We start from the raw sequence: 22,062 nt of genomic DNA on the forward strand, positions 1-22,062 counted from the left end.
ATAATTTTCATCCCAAATATGTCAAATTCCCTGACATTCTGTGTTTTATCGCTAATGCCATTTTTATGACTGGATTTAGTGATTTTGTCCATGTTTTCCGCATTGCAGAAATCATAGGGCCCTAAATGTGGTAACTGCGGTATAAGCTGACTTTGATCATTAAATTGTTAAAAATTCATTCACATCCTGAGGTGGAAAGGCCACATCCCCACAATACCACCTCTGGGTGTGATTCAGCGGTCCGACATTGTCATTAAATGTACGTGACAGAGCTTCATTCGTAACAGTCAACCGTTGATGTTTTTTTCACAATGCAGTCGCAGTGACAAAACAGACGAATTTGTGTATATTTTGTGCCACCTATCCCGAGTCCTGATCGTTACAGTGATTGTACATATGGCACAAACCTTGTTAGTGACACAGTCAAACAGTTTCATTATACTAAAATATTGTCCAGGACAAATAATTATTTAACTGGACATTTAGGTATTTTCCATGACTTTTCCAGGACAATTCCAGGTTTTCCAAAACATGTGGGAACCCTGAAATTGTGTACGTTTCATGTCCCAGATGTCCCCACATTTGTGTAAAATGGAGAGAGTATTGAGACAATTTACTGAAATTGGCCAGCTTACTGTTATTTTTTATTTCACATAATTGCATAAGAAACATCAGAAGACGACATTGAAATGGAGAACCTGGGATTATTAGAAGAAACTGATTGGAATACCTGGCTAAATATAATAGAACAGGTGACATTATAACAAGCCTGTAATGCTATTTTACAGCATTGAATTAAAAATATGGACAGTCCATTCACATTATGTAATTTTATGTGTCCCTCTGGAAAATATGTTGCGAAACGCGGGGCTGTGGGGTCTGAAAAACACATGAAAACTTCCACATTCTCTCCACTTTGCTCAAATCACACAATTATGTGCTTGTGTTCTTTTCAAAAAAAATTATGGGAAGAATTGCAAAGAAAAAGCCACTTTTGAAACAGAAATACAAAAAGAAAAGGTTAGAGTGGGCAAAGAATCACAGACATTGGACAACAGATAATTAGAAAAGAGTGTTATGGATCTTAATTACATTGAGCTTTTGTGGGATCGGCTAGACTGTAAGGTGCGTGAGAAGTGTCCGACAAGACAGCCACATCTATGTCAAATGCTACAGGAAGTGTGGGGTGAAATGTCACCTGAGTATCTGGACAAACTGACAGCTGGAATGTCAAGGATCTGCAAAGCTGTCATTGCTGCACGTGGAGGATGATGAGAACTCTTTCAAGTAGTTTAAGAGTAGTTTTTAGTTCAACATTTTTTCAAATTGTTATAGTAATTTTTCACGTTATTAATGTTCTGACTACACATTGTGATCAGTTGAATGCCACTTTGGTGAATAAAAGTACCAATTTCTTTCCATAAGAGCAAAATCTGTACATTAGTCCAAACTTTTGGCGGCCAGTGTATAACTTTATATAACTTTTGGTATAATGTGACCCCTCTGTTATTTATGATTTTATTTATCTGTCCCTGTACACTTGTTATGATTTCTTTTATAAGTATTAAGTTAATTACTCCCTCCATATCCCTTTTCCCTTATGTCTATTTTTATCTGTATACTAATTATTTTGCAACTTTTGTTTGGCGCTAAATGTTTTTGTTTTTCTGTTCTAAATACTTTTGGATGGAAACATACTTAATGGCAAATAGTCTCAAAACAGCCGAGGTGAATATAGACTTACGAATTTTGGAGGGGGAACAGGAAGGTTTAAACAGGCAAGGCTGATGTCGTGCCCACTCTGTGCGCAGGCTACAAGTCGCAGAGCAACATAAAATCCCTAATAAGAAACAACATGGATCAACTTTGGACATCATTTTGGAAAAGTAGATTAATGTCCAGTTTCTTATACTATTTTCAAAGATAGCTACTTTACCTGTTTATCCAAGAAACCTTTGCCATCTGGATCAGCTAAATCCCAGATCTGAGAAGAGACAATCAGACAATCTTTGATTGAGAACACTCAAGTGAAATTATAATTAAATCTCAACAAATTCTGCAGTAACACAGACACGCTTATCCATATCGCCAACCTTTCCTAAAGTGATGTCTGGTAGGCCTGATTTCTTCAAGAACAAGGCAGCCTCTGTGGGTCCAACCCTCCCTGTGTTTCCTGGGTCCACCTACAAAATAAATCAATAAATAAAATCAGATCAGAGTCTACACACAGTCTACATATCTAGGATTTTGCATAGAGTATTGAAAGGTCATTTGATTAAAAAATAACACTATAATAAGGTTTGACCACAGATTGGATTACAAACATGACGCACCCAAAAAAAAAAAAAAAATTATATCCAGTTTGCACATATTATGATGGTCTTACCTGTCTGTAAAAGCTTTCAAATACAGGGTTTCCACTTGACAGCTAAGAAAAGAGAAAATAAAACTTTGATTAAATTGATAACATTTTGGTACAAGATGAAGTACAATTTCTCACATGAGTTCTATCTATCTATCTCTGTCTGTCTGTCTGTCTATCTCTGCCTGTCTGTCTATCTATCCATCTATCTATCTATCTGTCTGTCTGTCTGTCTGTCTATCTCTATCTGTCTGTCTATCTATCTATCTCCATCCATCCATAAATCCATTATCCATCCATATCTGTCTATCTATCTCTGTCTGTCTGTATATTTATCTATATATCGGTCTACTCTATCTATCTATCTGTCTGTCTGTCTGTCTATCTCTCTATCTGTCTGTCTGTCTGTCTATCTATCTCCGTCCATCCATCAATCTATCATCCATTCATATATGTCTGTCTGTCTGTCTGTCTATCTATCTATCTCTCTGTCTACTCTATCTGTCTATCTCATATTAATTTAACTTTAATAAATTAATTACAGTTATAAATGCACAATCCAACCCTTAAAATGCCACAGAATATAAAACTGAAAACATTTAACGGTTCATCCACTACTTTTTTGGGAGCATATAACTAGGTTATAACCTTGTCCAACGTTCCTTATTGAGTAACAAACTATAAATACATTGTGAAATGTGACATACACACACACACACACACACACACACACACACACACACACACACACACACACATACAGCACCTTTACCGTTAGTTTAAGTGTTTAGCTGTGTTCTACTGATGTGTTGCGGCTAGCTAGTTCCATTAGTCAGCCCGTTTACTATATTTCCCATTCATATAAATACACAATATATTTATGTCACTGCTGCCTTTAGTTTGTCGCAAATTCCAATTAAACCTACCTCAATTGTCTCATATTTTTTGACACAGGCGATAAAAAAGCGAGCTAATCGGCTAGCAATCTGAGCCCCAGTAACAAGGCCCGTGACATTTTCGCCTTAAATGACGATCAAACAACCCGGTTACACAAGTAACGGGACCGCTTCTTCTCTAATTCAAAGACTCTTTTCCTGCATGTCGGTGTTCTTCCTGGAAACGCCAGTGAAACTAATCTTTTAGCTTGTATTACCTGAGTGAGGGTCGCGAGGGCTGCCATCTTTTCCCTGTTGCTGCGGAAACGGCGGGTGCTGCGGGGGGAGCGGAATCATCGATTTATAAGCGCTCCTTTATACACAGCTCTGGGAAAATTAAGAGACCACTGCAAAATTATCAGTTTCTCTGGATTTACTATATTTATAGGTACAGTATGTGTTTGAATAAAATTAACATTTTTGTTTTATTCTATAAAGTACTGACAACATTTCTCCCAAATTCCAAATAAAATTGTCATTTAGAGCATTTATTTGCAGAAAATGACAACTGGTCAAAATATAAAAAAAGATGCAGTGTTTTCAGACTTCGAATAGGACGAATCTCAGTTGCCTCTGTCTGAGACCATCAATCTGCACATCTTATCACGTGGCTTGTTGAGCGCGTTACGCGGAGACATAGCGCATGTGGAGGCTTCCTGATATTCTCTGTGGCATCCAGCACAGCTCACTAGGCTCCCCACCGAAAGCAAACCACATTATAGTGACCACAGGAGGTTACCTCATGTGACTCTACCCTCCCTAGCAACCTGGCCAATTTGTTTGCTTAGGAGGCTGGAGTCACTCAGCACTCCCTGGATTCAAACTCAAGAATCCAGGGGTGGTAGTCAGCATCTTTACTCACTGAGCTACCCAGGCCCCCAGGAACTGATTCTTAATCTAATAAAATTATGATATTGTGATATATCGCAATATATTGAATTGTGATATGTGTATTGCAATACATATTGTATTGTGTGGTGCCAGACGTTACCCAGCCTTAATTAACACTCACTTATGGTGCCCTGATCCGGCCACAGATGAAAAAGATCATTCTAACTTCATACCTCACAATTGTGACTTAAGCTGTGTTCCAAATGACACACTATACACTATGCACTTACACCATACATTATGCACTCAGCCATGTAGTGTATTAATGTTTACATTGTAGTATCGTCCCAAATAGAACACTTAAAGTTTTTTACTACATGAAAGCATTCGCCTTTTTACAGCTGACGGAAGTGACGTTTCAAGCGCACATGATGTGTTGCTGCTTGCTTTAGCGCATTAGCCAATCTAGTTGCTACATTCTCCATTATTTACAATTGTTTTGTCAGACCAGCAACACAGCCAGGTAACTCTGCCCCTTCTGCTATGTATGGCAAGCCGCAAGCGCTGAGTGGATGAAGTGTCCAACATTCCACACTCCGTTTTGACAGTTTATGAATGGATCATCCTGATTATCAAAATACACTTTTTCTGTGTGCATTTTCAGTGTTAACATACTACTCGCACTACACTACAAAATGACGTAGAATAGTGCAGAAGTGTGTGGTCTGGGACGGACCTTTTATTTCTCGCAATTGCAAGTTTATATAAAACATTTTTTCCCCTCGTATGTAACTTTACATCTCACAATAATTAGCAAATTGTGACTTTATTTCTCACAATAACAACTTTATTTTTCGTAAATGTGAAATATAAAGTCGCAATTACAAGAAACAAAGTCACAATTGTGAGATTAAATGTCAGAATTACCTTTTTCCCCTCCATGGTGGGATCTGGCTTCCATACTCAGTCCAGTGTTGAGGAATGAAATAGGTTTATGGAGGATTCTACATAGTGGTGTATCCTACATTTGTAATGCATACTAGATTTGTAATGTATACCAGAGTGGTGTATACTATATTTGTAATGCATACTAGATTTGTGGTGCATACCAGATTTTTAATGGATACTACATTTGTATTGCATACTACATTTTGTGGTGCACACACAATTTATAGTCCATACTTGATTTGTAGTGATTACTGCATTTGTAATGAAAGTTAGATCATTTAAAAAAAACAAAACAAAAAAAATTATATATGAAAGATTCTGTCAGGATTTAGGCCCCATCATAGTACAGAGACTGCACTTATCAGAGTTACAAATCACTTGCACTTATCATCTGACTGTGGCTGCATTTCTCTTCTAGTGCTTTAAGTTCTTAGTGCTGCCATCAAAACCATAGATCACAACATTTTCTTGGATAGGCTTGAGAATTATTTGTGAACAGGCATTAGCTTGGTTTAGGTCCTATTTTTTCGACCGCTACTACATTGTCTATGTAAATGAGGAATTTGTCTGATCAAACTAAAGTTAAGTATGGAGTGCAACAAGGATCAGTTTTAGGGCCTCTGCTTTTCTCCTTTTATATGCTTCCCCTAGGAAACATTACCAGGAACCATGGAATTAGTTTTCACAGTTATGTCGACGATTCCCAACTTTATATATCCTCGAAAGTTAACCCGATGAAATTTCACAATTTTCAAGTTAGCAGAGTGTATCAATGATTTCAAAGACTGGATGGCTAGAAATTTCCTTCTACTCAATTCCGACAAAACAAAGGTACTAATTATTGGACCAAAAACAATAAGATGATAAAATATAATTTGACTCTCGATGGATGTATTGTCATGTCTTCTTCTACAGCGAAGAACTTAAGTGTTTTATTTGATAGCCATCTGTCCTTTGAAAATCACATTTCCAATATTTATAGAACAGCATTCTTCCATCTCAGAAATATTGCTAAGTTACAACACATGCTCTCTGTTTCTGATGCCGAAAAACTAATTAATGTGTTCATGACCACAAGACTAGATTATTGTTATGCATTACTGGGAGGATGTCCTGCAGGTTCAATAAATAAACTTCAACTGGTTCAAAATGCAGCAGCTAGCGTGCAGACTAGAACCAAGAAATTTGATCAATATCAGCCCAATTTTATCGACGCTACATTGGCTACCTGTTAAATTTCGTATATTAAAGGTGCACTCAGTAATTTTTTCGCCATTAAAAAAGTGTAACTCCTAAAGACATAATTTGAAATTTTGCAATATATGTAGGAAATCATGACCACTCACATTAAAATGAAGACTCCAGTCAAATCAGTAAACTTATAAAAGCTGTTTTATTCTACATGGAGAGGGTCCGCACATGGGGGCTGCCATTTTATAATCACATGACCAGTCGAATACTACTAGCTTAATCTCAGTAACTGTCCTGTTATTTGACGTGTTCACTCATTGATTCAAGTAGTCATAGCTGACTGTGAATACTACATTTATACAATGGCATCTGAAACTAAAACCTATTGATTTTAAATGATGCTGCATCCAAGCCGCTAGGTGTCCAAGATGACACAAAGACAAAAGTTATTGAGTGCATCTTTAATTTTAAAATTCTGTTAACTATTTACAATTGCTTTGAACGGTCTAGCTCCACAGTACTTGACCTTGACCTGTGCATGGAGCAATCAGCAACACGGACAACGAAAGTATACTCTGGCCTTAAAAGAGTATCACAAAGCAGTTGTAGTGTGCATGCGTTGTATGCGTTCGTATTCAATGGCGGTCAAAAGAGTATACTTTGAAAGGCTGAGCGCTCGAATGTGTGCGATGTGATCCGGAACACGGAAAACAAAGTATCAAAACAAAAATGCATTAAATATCAGCATAATTATTTATTGTACCATTTCACTTAAAATTCAATTTTCAAACCTTATAAATATGTTTACAAAAGATTAACATCTTTTATATCATGTCATGTATCTGATGTATAGTGTTGATCCAAAGTCTTTCATATAAATTACAAGATATAATGTACAATAAATATGTAGCCACGGAGACAAAAATCATACTGAAACTAGACAGTGCCGTATATTGAGATACAAATATTCACTATAATATATTGCCAATAAAACACCATTCACACGAATTGTATTATCTACTTGAGATACTAAAGATACTAGAGCCATTCAAAAACGCTCCTCTAGCAAGCGGGTCGAGTTCCTGGCTTCTGATTGGTCGAGCATCCATCGGCAGTGAATTTCTATTGGCTGAGCCGCCCTTCTGCAGCGCCTAGTAACAAAGCTACACTTTATTTTCGAGTTGTGTTTCACTGTTTATTGACAACACTGCTGGTATTTCCACCTTATCTGGCACGCTGAAGGAGTGCAATTATGAACATTGACGCGTCTTGGCTCGGTTAATACCGCTCGACAGGCTGGAAAGACAGTTTTAACAAATGTGTGTCCATGTACACCCTCACGTGCAGCTGGAGTTTGAGTGCGTTTCGATTAAAACACGACGAAGGCATGGTCAAATAGTCCAAGCAGCCCAAATGTAAGATTTTAAACATATTGTATCTTGCATAAATTATAAGGTTTATAGTTGGAGATATAGTTATTTCAGCGTTATTTACTGGTATTGCCATGCTAGCAAACAAGCTAAAGTCACTCAACTTGCTAAACTTCTTACAATAACAATCAACATTGACTAGTTTGGAAAGTACATATGAAATTATTCTGTTAAGGAAACATATTGGTGCATCAGATCAAATACTCTTCAGTTAACCGAGAAACCTTGTTTTCAACAGGATGAATCGTGTTTACGTGGATTTTAAAGGGTTGCCGCCCCACATACTAGAGAACAGTGTCATACCAGAAACATTGCAAATCAGGTATCTACATACAGTTGAAGTCAGAAGTTTATATATACTTAGGCTGTAGTCATTAAAACTCATTGTTTAACCACTCCACAGATTTAATATTAGCAAACTATAGTTTTGGCAAGTCGTTTAGGACATCTACTTTGTGCTTGACAGAGTAATTTTTCCAAAAATTGTTTACAGACAGATTGTTTCACATTGACTATATCACAATTCCAGTGGGTCAGAAGTTTACATACACTAAGTTACCCATGCCTTTAAGCAGCTTGGAAAATTCCAGAAAATGATGTCAAGCCTTTAGACAATTAGCCAATTAGCTTCTGATAAGAGTTGTACTGAATTGGAGGTGTACCCGTGGATGTATTTTAAGGCCTACCTTCAAACTCGGTGCCTCTTTGCTTGGCATCATGTGAAAATCAAAAGAAATCAGCCAAGACCTCAGATGAAAAATTGTGGACCTCCACAAGGCTGGTTCATCCTTGGGAGCGATTTCCAAACGCCTGAAGGTACCATGTTCATCTCTACAAACAATAGTACGCATGTATAAACACCATGGGACCACTCATCCATTGTACTGCTCAGGAAGGAGATGCATTCTGTCTCATAGAGATGAACTTTGTTTGGTGTGAAAAGTGCAATCAATCCCAGAACAACAGCAAAGGACCTTGTGAAGATGCTGGAGGAAACATGTAGACAAGTATCTATATCCACACATAACAGCCTAATCCAGGAACGCGCACACACCAAAAACCAACATGACTCGGAAATCGTTACCTTTGATGAATAGAAGATCAAGGGATGGCTCCTCAGCATCATCTGTGTCATCGTCCTCATCCTCTTCCTCACCAAAGAACACTTCTTCACACAATGGCTCATTTCATCAACAATGGCCACATTCTTTGCAAAGTCCCCCATCCAAACCTCAGCCAGCCATGTATACAGGACCTCCATCATCAGGTCACAGCAGTTCCAGAAAGAGTTCAGTCATGCTTGGTGCAGACTCTTATCCATCTTAACACAGGCTCTTCCACAGCACCCCAGCTGCCAACCCTTGCAGTTGCTGCACCAACCAACCTGGTCATGGTCCCATGTATCAAAACACCTGGCAAGGGACACCCGCATGTCCCGCTCCAGTGCACATGGCCGTCAACAATCCTTGTGGGCTTCTTTACACGTCTGAATCTGTCCTACCTGGGGATCACTGCTTGTCCCCCCTCAACAGTCTTTGGGATGTAATATATCCCCAACCAAAAGTCCTGTTTGCCATGCAGCTGTTCCATTCCATTACTCTCTGTCACATGGTACATGTATCCCTGCAGTCAATACCACTAAAGGTTCTTGTCGGGACAAGTGCTGCCAGGTACAATCTCTTGTGGCCTGTCCAGGAGGGGGTTCACTAGGTCTCCCTGCTGACGCTTACAGGATGCTTATGGATCAAGTGCGTCAGTTGAAGCTTCTTCAACTCCAGGTTTGTATTTGTACGGAGCCCCAGGAAGAAAAGGGAGGAAATATATTAGTTATCCATTTTTAGGGCTGGGTATTGACACAGATTTCCTGTTTAAATTCACAAGCTCTCAATTCAGTATCGATTCATATGGGCACAATTCTGTTACAATGTCCATTTTACTTACATATAAAAGAAATTCAAAGCTAATGCTCTTTTAATTATAAAGGAAACTTCTAGGCAACCCTTCTAGGTAATTTAATAAATTATATTTTATCATTGGTCTTTAATCAAATTGGTTGGATTTTAGCTTTTGAAAATTTTTCAAATTCAGTCTGTTCCATCAATTGAAGTCTTAAAATTGCATATTATGTTGCATATATATTTTTGTTAAATTTGTTTACTTGCATAATTTGTACTATTTACAAGTATTTGCATTTATATGTAGAACACGTACTGTCTCTTTAAGACTACTGGCACCAGTCAGTAAGCGGATATAACGAGGGAAGGCGTGTGTGGTTTATTTAGCACATCTATGTGTGATTTAGAATTAAATGTTTCTTTTTTTGTTGTTTTTAATCAACAACTGAATGTAAAAAAAAAAAAAAAAAAAAGAGTATTAAAATACACATTATTCAGTGACAATGGATCCATGGATCTCGTCTTTAGACACAGTTAAACCAAACTTTTGCTCTCAATGTGCAGTGAAAGGATCTCTGTGCTAATAACTTCTTAATTATACTACTCAATCACTGGTAAGTGAAATCTGAACATTTACCAGTAAGTGGCTAATCACTAGACATTTTTAGTCACATAGTGCAAGATTTAGTTGCACATGCGAGTGATTTACTTGCATTATTGATGGTTGCCACATTTAAGGCTTTAAGAATCCATATTGAGATTCGAAGATCGCGATGCATCATAAAAAAAATATTTTTACCCAGCCCTAATCGTTATGCGTTCCTTCGCAGTTATTTTTTGTTACCTCTTTTTTTCAGTGTTAATAAAGTAACACATTTTTTGTTTGTGGTTAATAAAGTTTCGCAGTAACCATGACAGTAATTTTTTGGGTAAAAACTGTGATGCATGTACCAAAAATATATGATGGTGTTACTGTACTAAAAGTAACCATGCTTTTTAGCAAAATGATGATTTTAATTAAAATAGCTTTCGTTTTCCTGTATTATTATGGTTTTATCAAGAATATCATGGTTAAATTATGATTACAGTAGTAAAATCATTGTTTCTCTTCATTAAGGATGAATAAAGGTATTGAAATTAAACTACACCGATCAGCCACAACATTAAAACCACCTGCCTAATATCGTTTAGGTCCCTCTCGTGCTGCCAAAACAGCTCTAACCCTTCGAGGCATGGACTCCACAAGACCTCTGAAGGTGTCCTGCAGTATCTGGCACCAAGACGTTAGCAGCAGATCCTTTAATCCCATAGATGCTCAATAGGACTGAAATCTGGGGAATTTGGAGGCCAAGTTCCTTGAACCATTCCTGAACAATTTTTGCAGTGTGACAGGGCACACTATCCTGCTGAAAGAGGCCACTACTGGTGTACCTTGTCTGCAACAATCTTTAGGTAGGTAGTACGTGTCAGTAACATCAACATGAATGCCAGGACCCAAGGTTTCCCAGCAGAACATTGCCCAGAGCATCACACTGCCTCTGCCGGCCTGCCTTCTTCCCATAGTGCTTCCTTCTGCCATCACTTCCCCAGGTAAACGACCCACATGCACCCGGCCGTCCAAATGATCTAAAAGAAAACGTGATTCATCAGACCAGGCGACCTTCTTCCATTGCTACACAGTCCAGCTCTGATGCTCACGTACCCATTGTAAGCACTTTCGGCGGTGGACAGGGGTTAGCGTGGGCACTCTGACTGGTATGCGGCTACATAGCCCCATAGGCAGCTAGCTGCGATACACTGTGTGTTCTGACACCTTTCCATCATGGCCAGCATTAAGTTTTTCAGCAGTTTGTGCTACAGTAGCTCTTCTGTGGGATCGGACCAGACAGGCTAGCCTTTGCTCCCCATGCGCATCAATGAGCCTTGGGCGCCCATGACCATGTCACCGGTTCACCGGTTGTCCTTCCTTGGACCACTGGTAGGTACTTACCACTGCATACCAGGAACACCCCACAAGACCTGCCGTTTTAGAGATTCTCTGACCCAGTCGTCTAGCCATCACAATTTGGCCCTTGTCAGACTCGCTCAGATTCTTACGCTTGCCCATTTTCCCTGCTTCCAACACATGAAATTCAAGAACTGACTGTTCACTGCCTAATATATCCCACCCCTTGACAGGTGCCATTGTAATGAGATAATACATGTTATTCACTTCACCTGTCAGTGGTTTTAATGTTGTGGCTGACAAGTGTATTTCACAAAATAAATACCCTCTCTGTCCTCTAAGGGGCTCCATAAAATTTATGCCATGCTGATAACTTTTATACTGATCTGTTGTACCTTGTCAGTAGTTGAGTTTCTTAATGATTTCTTTAACAGATCTAGAAACTACTTGAATTTCAGAGCAAAACTCCTCCAGTACCATCTGGTGAGCCTGACAGACAACAGGAAAGAGCTAATCGGACGGCAACATCACCTGAGCAACCAAAATGAACAAGTGTTAGCAATGCTGTAGGAACAGGTGTTTTTAACAAAAAGGTTACTTGGATCATTTAACAGATCCCTTCAATATGATCTTTCCTTACATTCTTGTCCATCATTGTTTATTATTTAGGAGCACGTTTGTTTTGGAATGGGCCTCAGGCAGCCTCCGCACATGAGGCCTCAAGTCTGGAATGGCGAATTGAAATGGAGCCAAAGTCTGGAGGTCAGTATGGCTGTACAGTCACTTCCAAACTTGGATCTGAAAACACACCTCAAATCTCAGAAGAGCAGTGTCCAGAAACTCATCTACATCCAACATCTCCAACACGAGTAATTATCAAATTTTAACCTCTTGATGGCCTTTTTCCTGATCTGTTGAGGACATTTATTGTCTGTTTTTGTTGGACCAGAATTTGCGTTGCTAGACACATTAAATTAAGGTATATCCAAGAATGATTTTAGCCAAGGTAGTTTTAGGTAGATACTTCAAAGTTTCTTTGGTCTGATGTGAGTTTTGGATGCTTATTAATGTTAAGGGTTTACTTGGTTTTCCGCGTTCCTGTCTCATGCACGTTTAAGCACTCTTTTGACCACAAGCCCATACGGACTAGAGCTGCACAAATCGAAATAAAATAGAAATTGCGATTAGTCCTTGCGCGATTTATTAAACCGCAAATGGCTGGGATTTAATTAAATAAATAATTTGTCTGTGCGCGCTGCATGGTTCAAAGTTTATGTAAGCAAATCTCTTCTGTTTGTATGGTATTAGTGTGTTGCGCATTCTAAGAGCACGCGTGAGACTCAATCTCATGCTCCAAATAACAGATGTGCTCCACGTTCGGTTCCGTTTGCTTGCAAGCGCGGAGCACGTTATTTCAAAGCACTCCAGATTCACTTTAATTTCACTTTTGTGTTATTCCAAATATGTTTGGAATATGTTACAAGTTATGCCCATGTCACTGGGTATTTGTGGACAGAGGAAGAAAAGATATGAAAATGAGGGGCATATTATACAGCTGTTGTGAATTCAGCCACAAACAGAAACTCTTCATGCAGATGTCGCCAAAATAAAAGCTAGATGGTTTAGAACTTCTTGGTTTAATTGGGCTGCATAGCAATGTTCCATGCAACTTAAGATTTTATTTCAGAAATATATTACTATTGTATATTAATAATAATATTCAAGTCAACTGTGTTCCAAAATAATGATGAATAGTGGGCTGAGCTTGAGACCATATCACAAAGTGGACAAAAACAGGAACACAGAGGACAGGTAAAATGTGAAATATATTATTTATTTATGTTGAAATAAAAGGTCTGAGTTTGGTTCTTTTTAAGAGGACTCCTGTGCGAGACCTTATAGAGTAGCTTTTTTTTTTTAATTGGCAGTAGAACATGGGGGAAAAAGTTACCTAGTTTTGGTCAATATAAATCACTTACTAGTTTTGTTTATCATATCAATGTTCAAATTGCATTATTTTTCAAAATAATCGCAATATGACTTTTGTCCAAATTGTGCAGCCCTATTACGGATGCATTTGATTCATGCACTGATGACGAGCAATGACGCGGACTGTTGGCTTGTCTAGAAAAACCGGGCTGCATGCAGACAGTCCACTCATACAGTGCTGATGATGACATTTGCATTACATGGAAAACTAAATAATACTTTGGCCTTTATAATTAATTTCTTTGTCTTCTTGACAGCTTATCGTCTGGTTTTGGAGCTCATTAGTTTCAGAGTCCAGTGCTGGGTGAAAGCACTAGCATGTACCATCACTCACAAAGCAAAGATGTCTCTGAAAATAGAGAAATGGATGACCCAAGATTTACCAAGAGTTACTGGTAAGGCCCATTTCTTACTCTTATTATTTTAATACATTTAATGGAACAATCTAAAACAATACAGTTGTTGCGAACACATTATAATATGGATGTTTTCGTTTATTTTATTTTATTCCTCCAGGGACAGGTGAGAAGTCGTCCTCAAGATTCTGCTAGTGAGGAGGACAAAGTGGAACAAGACCAACAGAGTGTCCAAAACAGACAGTGTTTCCCCTGTACGCCTTCAGTCAAGGAAATCGCCAACAACTTCCTCCATGCACAAAGCAAAGAGACACTCCAACAGATCAGGACCGAGTCTTAAGTGCCACTTTGAGACAACTCCAGCAGTTTGGGGTGAACGTGGAGCTAGATTCTACTCGGGGAAAGACCATATTCAACTGTGGAATGTACCAGGTATAGACAATGACATAGTCAATCAATACATTTACTTGTGCTTTAAAAGTTCGATTTCAGTTGGACTTCAGCTTTTACATGACACCTTGAAAAAGATTAATTATTGTTTAAGTCCACCTGAAATCGTACCAGCCTGATTTTTGCAAAGTCAGACTAACAGACTTGGATAATGCAATTGAAGTTTGGCTTTGTCTAGCATGTATACACGTTAAACGGACGGTGGACCTCAACAATTGGCTTCGCTTTTGTGGCCAAGATCCGAAAGAATTGACACACAGTAAGTATTTAGCCTGGAATTCGAATGCAACACAAGCAAGTTAGAGATATTATGGCGAATGCTAGTAACATACATTTCTACTACCAATTTGTACCTAAAATAAGTAAAGAATGTAAAAAAAAAAAGTATAACGGGTGTCCCAAAACAAACGGGGCCTCCATGTTTGATTGTGCATATCTTAAAAATGCATAAAGGCGTTTGCATGATTTTTGGTGTACTTCTACAACTTTTTGTAAACAACAAAATTATGTCACTGTGACGTCATCGTGAGCAACAACTTCCTACAAATAAATCTAGCTCATAAGCTAGATAGCTGACTTATTTTGTTTGGTTTTGCACGCTAATGACTCAGGTCAACCTGAAGACATTAATGTCACTTCATCTGATGTCCTCCCTTCAAATATTGAAGGGATGAAGGACAGACCGATGAAGACTAGCTCGACTACGCAAAAACCTGCTGTAGCTCAATCAACAATACATGATAATTGATTGTTTGGGCCTTGGAAAGTCTGGTTTCTTGCTAGTAATTTTTTTCATTAACATCTTCTCTTAGCGCCCTCGCTTGCATTAACCCTGAGGCAGTGATACCAAGACTGGCTCTTTCCAAACCTGTCGGGACCAGTATTTGAGGACCTAGCGGCAGCTTAGACCTGACCCTTGAAGCCAATGCCATCACACTTAAGTATTTAAGTGACTCACAACTATCAAGACTTAGACCCCAGCGCAATTCTCCTGAGAAGGTCCGCTCCAGAAAAGAGCAGTGTTTGACTCTGTATATTGTCCCCTAGCAATATGTCTCTAGTTACTTGTTAGTACATGAAGAAATATGGACTAATTGAAGGAGAAAATGGCAGTGAAGAACAACAAGAGGACTCCGTGCTGATTAACTCTGCTATTGGGTATTCTGTACAGCACAAAACCTCAAGAACATGAGCATTTGGCTAGAACATGAAGATCAAAGTGCTGAGGTTCTCAAGAACATTACAAACAAGCAGCTTCTACCAGTCACCAATCTCAATGTGTCTCCTCTGGACTCTCAAGAGCTGTTAATCTGAGATTTGTGCCCCAAAATGCAGCTTCTTGTGCTGGGCAGTACTAACCCAGAGAAGGAGAATGTTGCAAAGAACGTTCTGTCTCAACGCAGGTCTTCGCTAACTGAAAACCAGAGGACATGGGAAGACTCTGAGTCTCAGGGGTCGGTGGGAAATTTTCTGTATTTGAGTAGGTTACGGCAGCTACCCAAACTCTTCTAAAATGCGTCATGGGGAATGTCGGAAACTTCACCATGTGGAAATGTGTTAAAGGGATCTGAGGAGTCTTTCGAGTTTGAAAATAGCCCTCAGATTCCACCTTATGTTTTTTTCATCCATTGTTTACACAGTCGTAACATGATTTTATTTTTAAGTGTACAAAGTCTTTCCACGGAAAGCTTTTAAGTATGTATTATTTTCTGTAAACTTTATCTTTTGTCTAGCCCTAAGGGGCTTTAACTGTTCTTTTTCTTTCTTGCGGAAACTTGAAAGGTTTTTACTTGTTTACTTGATGAGTTCCAAAGTGCCATGTGCAGTTATTAATGGTTGTTGTTTTGTTTTTTTTACCAATTTTCTTATTTTTGGCATTACTTGTCTCTCTCAGATTATGTTCCTAAAATGGGTGCAACTCATTTCAGCGGAGAGACGAAAGGGAGAAATACTACTGACTTTTTCTGTCTTTTGTATGTCCTTTTTTTATAGTCCTGCAAGTATGTGTTTCTCACATAATTAAATGGAGTGATGTATTCTTTTTATATAACTTGTATTGATGACAGAAACTTCTTGATTGGCATCTGTAATTCATGTATCCAGATAGAGCATGGTTTGTTCATTCATAACCCTAAATATTCAACTTTGAGGTGTAATTTGTATCGCAAACCACACAGCCTGTGCTACAGACATTAAAGAAGAAAAAAACAACAAAACCATAGACTTGCCATATTGAAGCCATATTTAGGAACCAGAATGTCATAGAAATGTAGGTGTGGGCTCTTTTGGCTTTGATGACTAAAGAAACCACCTAGCAACCACTCAGAACACACTAGAAACCACTTATCAATGCACTAAAATTCAGTCAAACCACTTTAGCAACCATAAAGCAACATCCTGGCAGCATGATTGAATTTTTGCATGAACAAACATTTCTTCCAAAACGTAATCTGTGGTTCTTAATGCGAATGAGACCTCAGATAAAACCTCTCTGATTTATCATCATCCCTTACCAAAGATAAGGCTGATGAGCTGTGTTTTAAAACCTAGAGAGATGCCAAACCAGGCACCGATTTCACAAAGGCTGTCTAGTATGTTTTAGTCACAGTCATGAACTTAAATGCAGTATGAGTGTGATGGAGCTCATGATGATCTCTGGTTGCGCAATCCTGTAGTTCATTCACTGGAGCGCTGAGAGTCAGTCAGTCACTCCAAAGAAAGTTCCATTATAGCACATGCGAAACTCAACTCTCGCCCTTCTTCTGTGAAGATTGAGCTTTAACCAAATATTGTAAGTACATAATTTCTCCTTACATCATGTAGTTTTATTGCCCTTTAACTTGTATGCATTAACAAAAAATACAGCGTTTTACACAATGTGAAATAACCGAAAATCTTAAGAAAACCACCGAGAATCGCATATAAAACGATCAAATTGACGTTATCGCTAAAGATTTGTTTAAAAACACGTTTCAAGCTTTATAACGTAAGACGCTTTTGCAGATGCAGCACCCGGTGTAGCATAAATGCTAATGTACACGATCACGTAATTTAGTTAAACATATATTTTATTTTCGGTTACTGTTCAGTTTGTTGGCTTTAAAACAGTTTCTTTAAAACTCACATTATTACAGACACCAGTAGCTTTATAGTATAACCGCTTTAATTGTTACCTGACGTTTTAGCCGAAAGCTACATGCTTTGTTTTGTTAGCACACCGGCTGGCCGTTATTTAACATTAACATTTCTGTTGGTTTTTAATCGTTCAGAACCGCCTATACGTTGGATAGTTTACTTTAAATGTAACGTATTTAATATTTAGAAACGATATACAAGGCTGCTTCTTTTTAGTAATCTATTTTAGATTATTTAACATCTAGAAAGGGCTATTTGTTTTTCAACATGTTAGCTGACTAGCATAGCATTTCAAACAGACAATTCAAGAGCTTTCGGTTTAATATTTCTTTCTTGGCATGGGCTCAAATAAACCACTAAACATGAAATGACACAGTTATATAAAGTTCTGGGAATTTATGTGACTATCTGAAACATTTCAACTATGAGCAGCCATAGTCAGTGGGCTTTGTCTCGTTTTCCCATTTCCTGCAGGGCCTGAAGAATAGAAATCTAATCTAGTTTCACAAGAAGTCTTTTATTGTGAGTTCTTGGGAAGCTTTTGGCTTTATAATACATTTGCTTTGCTGCTTTTGGCTTTCGTGATGCTCAATTAAATGTGTTCATTGTTGCCGTCTTTCCTGGAACAGATCAAATAGGATGTGATTTTTTTTTTTTAAGAAACCAGAGGTGATTGATCAATACATAATTAAACCTTATTGTATGATTCAAATGGCACTTCAAGTCTTTGGTAAACAGCTTTAGGGGATTTCCTGTGTGTGTGTGTGTGTGTGTGTGTGTGTGTGTGTGTGTGTGTGTGTGTGTGTGTGTGTAAAAATGGCATGATATTGTCTAAAGGCAATGGTGAGTTTCCATGACTACAGTAGCAAGGCAGGTCGGTTTTGTAAGTCATTTTTCTTAAGTAACCGAATGACAGGAATGTAAATCAGCTTTCGAATAAATAACACGCCATCATAGATGTCATATGCCTTTAAATTAGTCATATCTAGTAGATAAACGGGTTCATTGCCACATGTTGTCCTCCAAGTTTCCAATTTCCAAACTATTTGCCACTTTATGATTATATTGCATTTTTGGCATAAATTATTTTAGGGGGGGTTCTGAGATACGGTTTACACATTACCAAGGTACCTGTCAGAACAGGCTTGCCTCCTGGTGCTCACATGCCAGGTTATACACTTCCCACACCAGTGTCAACACAGAGGTTTGCTTTTGTCAAAACCAGTTGATCGCCCACCTCACATACCTGTTTATAGACATGGGGAAATCTGTAGTGCCAATGAACCAGTATGTGACATACAGGAAGTGAGTGGGTGTGCCCACTTTAAACAATGCTTTTAATGGCTACCACAAGAGGAAGTACCTTTGTTGCATGGGCGGCTGCTGTATATAACAGCATGCATTTGAATCACATGTATACATGTGTCTGTTAGGTAAAAGTTATGAAAGGCTTTGAGAAAGTTCAAGCCATTTTTTTTTATAGTTGTTTCCACTGAAGGGTGTGATTCTCCCACTTGCACACCATTTAATGATAGTCGAAAGTACTGGAGAATTTTTTGCGAAAGGCAAGATGGCATTCTTGCTGTCATTACGATGGGGTGGAGGTTTCCAAACAGCACAGAAATATATGAAATTATGTTATGCATAAAGAAAATGAAGCCTACATTGAGGACCATTAAGATTCTTTGCATTGTGACATTATTTTCAGGACACTAAAGGGGCGGTCATGCTACACTTTGCGCTCCATTCACTCCCATTCAAACGCATCCGAATGCAGCTGGCTGGAAACGCAACCTCATGCGAAGGAATTTCATACGACGCTGAGTACCAAAGTTCAAGCTTTGTGAACTGAACCGCGAATTTGTACGAGAGGGCGCCGCATGCCCAATAGAGTATCGAAATGTCACACGCTGACCTCTTGGCTCAAAACAAAGAATACATATTTTAAAGCTGCATGTTTTATTGTTGCAGGAAAGTGAGTTGACAATGTATTTTAACATTAAGAAAATATTTGTTATTTGAGATGTATTATTTACTTACACCAGAAGTCCTCCTGTGTGACATCATATCCTGGTCCGTTACGTTGTACAAAAAAATGTGCATGCTCAAAGCCTAGTGTGACCGCCCCTTAAGCCACATTTTACCCCCCAAATTCTCATTACCGTAATGCGTCTGTTCATTTTACATTCACTTTTCCCATTGTTTTCAATGATGATTCTTATTACCGTAACACAGTTTGTTTTTTGTTTATTGCATTTATTTTTTATTAAAATCTTGAAATTGAAAGTCTCATGACATACACTCACTGAGAACTTTATTAGGAACACCTGTTCACCTATTTATTCATGCGATTATGTAATTAGCCAATTGTTTGGCAGCAGTGTAATGCATAAAATCATGCAGATATGTGTCAGGAGCGTCAGTTAATGTTCACATCAACCATCAGAATGGGGAAAAGACCGTGGCATGATTGTTGGTGCCAGACTGGCTGGTTTGAGTATTTCTGTAACTGCTGATCTCCTGGGATTTTCATGAAGAACAGTCTCTAGAATTTACTCAGAAAGGTGCATAAAAAAACAACCAGTGAGTGCAGTTCTGTGGATGGAAACACCTTGTTGATGAAAGGCTACGGTAACTTAGATAACCACTCTGTACAATTGTAGTGAGCAGAATAGTGTCTCAGAATGCACAACATGTCGAACCTTGAGGCGGATGGGCTACAACAGCAGAAGAACACATCGGGCACTTTATTAGGACTATAGTGTTCCTCAAAGTGCTTAGTGAGTGTATAAATAGGACACTTATTAAAGAAAATTATAAAGCGTTTTTACATTGCGGTAATGCGAATATCATAATGACCTTTTTTTTCACATTGCTGTAATGTGAATTGGAGGGTCTTGTCATGAAAATGTCACAATGTAAAAAATAGGTGTCATTGTTGAAATGCAAAATAAAAAAATGTATTCGTGTTTTTTTTTTTTTTTTTTGACTTGAGTAAAATGGGACCAAAAGATTTTCTGATAGGTTTCATGAGAATCGGCCAAATTGTAGCTACTACAAGTCTGAAGCAAATGACCCTTTGCCAAGCCCCAGCTTAAAAGCATTCCTGACCAATCCTATCTTAGCTACTGTTGCCGTCCTCCATTTCTCTGATAAGCGTTTGCTTTTTTACAACAAAAGTCTATGGGAGTGATATGTGTTATGAGTAGTTTTAAGCGGAATTTTTGAGAAATTATCCCAAAAAAAAAAAAAAAAAAGATCTTTAAATAAATCTTAAGAGCATGCTATGGATTAAACAGTGTCAGCCCTCATTCCCAAATTAACATGTATTACATCCGCAAGGACACCTACATTTGCTTTAAGGTAAACTAAAGTTAATAAGGTAACGTTAATTCATTTATGTATCGATTCAGGTCTTAAAGGTGTAAATTAAGTGTTCACCGCATCATAGTGAGTGTTATTAGACGTTATGAGCAGTTCTGTTCACTTATACTAATGTTATCAGGTGTGTAATCGCCATCAAATGACACTTTTCTCTCTTTAAGTGACTAATAATTGTTTGCCTCAATTCTGTTTCACAGTCCCAACAGTTTTCAATCAAATTACTGTGTAATTTAAAAATTCCACTTACAAAAAACATCAGATAATTATGCCTTTGTCACTCTTCATTCCAGCGCACTTAAGAATATCAGTTCCGTGGGCCTGGGTAGCTCAGTGTTAAAGACACTGGCTACCACCCCTGGAGTTCACTAGTTCGAATCCCAGGGCATGCTGAGTGACTCCAGCCAGGTCTCCTAAGCAACCATATTGGCCTGGTTGCTAGGGAGGGTAGAGTCACATGGGGTAACCTCCTCGTGATCGCTATAATGTGGTTCATTCTCAGTGGGGCACGTGGTAAGTTGAGCGTGGTTGCCGCGGTGGATGGTGTGAAGCCTCCACACGTGCTCAACAAGCCACATCATAAGATGCGCATGTTGACGATCTCAGACGTGGAGGGAACTGGGATTCGTCCTCCGCCATCCTGACTGAGGTGAATCACTACGTGACCACGAGGACTTAAAAGTACATTGGGAATTGGGTATTCCAAATTGGGAGAAAAAGGGGACTATCAATTCTGTTTAGGAGAATATTTTGCCAAAAACCGTGCAGTTCTTTTGCAAAGCTTGTCAGAGCAAGCAATAGTAACCAAGGGGGGTGGAGCTTAGCAAAGGGTCAGTTGTGTGCTTCTAAAAGTTGTACAATTTATCCAGTGTATTCAGACAGGAAATGATATTCAGTCCAGAAATAGTATTCATCTTACATCTTCAACCTACTTTTGACAAATGCAACTACGTACTTGTTCTGGATCATGTTTCTGCTCCCTATGGGTTAGAATTCCTGTCTTGCTTCTCCTGAAACACATTTACGCAGCCTTGATGTTTGTCTGATGAGTCACAGTGTGTGGCACGTAACATGTTTTTGTTTGATTAATGCTTCCTTGTGATGTCTCCCAGTGGAACTGTCTAACAACACGCATTATTAGTCATTTGAAATCCCCCTAAGTTGTGTTTTCTGAGGGTGTTGTTTTTGAAATATAATGGCTATATTGAGATGCT

At 38.5% G+C, this 22,062-nt stretch overlaps 2 protein-coding genes and 1 pseudogene across 9 annotated transcripts in view; 2 read left to right on the plus strand and 1 right to left on the minus strand.

Moving 5' to 3' along the window:
• Nucleotides 1-3,564, minus strand: part of LOC127438172 (epidermal growth factor receptor substrate 15-like 1) — a 57,641-nt gene extending 54,077 nt beyond the window's left edge. For all 7 annotated transcript variants that reach the window (XR_007896663.1, XR_007896664.1, XM_051693528.1 and 4 more), the window contains exons 1-5: nucleotides 3,516-3,564; nucleotides 2,387-2,428; nucleotides 2,094-2,183; nucleotides 1,937-1,984; nucleotides 1,745-1,840 (exon numbers count right to left, since the gene is read on the minus strand). Coding sequence is in view for 5 of the 7 variants with exons in the window: in XM_051693528.1 (XP_051549488.1) it covers nucleotides 1,745-1,840; nucleotides 1,937-1,984; nucleotides 2,094-2,183; nucleotides 2,387-2,428; nucleotides 3,516-3,542 (303 nt within the window). In the remaining 2 variants the exon portion in view is untranslated. The remainder of the gene's footprint in view (nucleotides 1-1,744; nucleotides 1,841-1,936; nucleotides 1,985-2,093; nucleotides 2,184-2,386; nucleotides 2,429-3,515) is intronic.
• A 4,372-nt stretch (nucleotides 3,565-7,936) lies between these two features.
• LOC127438071 (SCL-interrupting locus protein homolog) lies at nucleotides 7,937-16,535 on the plus strand (annotated as a pseudogene).
• A 482-nt stretch (nucleotides 16,536-17,017) lies between these two features.
• LOC127438592 (roquin-1-like) overlaps nucleotides 17,018-22,062 on the plus strand; it is a 44,213-nt gene continuing 39,168 nt past the window's right edge. For both annotated transcript variants that reach the window (XM_051694285.1, XM_051694286.1), the window contains exon 1: nucleotides 17,018-17,123. The gene's annotated coding sequence lies outside the window, so the exon portion shown is untranslated. The remainder of the gene's footprint in view (nucleotides 17,124-22,062) is intronic.

This window comes from Myxocyprinus asiaticus, chromosome 49 (genome assembly GCF_019703515.2).
Source record: "Myxocyprinus asiaticus isolate MX2 ecotype Aquarium Trade chromosome 49, UBuf_Myxa_2, whole genome shotgun sequence".
Classification (NCBI taxonomy): Eukaryota; Metazoa; Chordata; class Actinopteri; order Cypriniformes; family Catostomidae; genus Myxocyprinus; species Myxocyprinus asiaticus.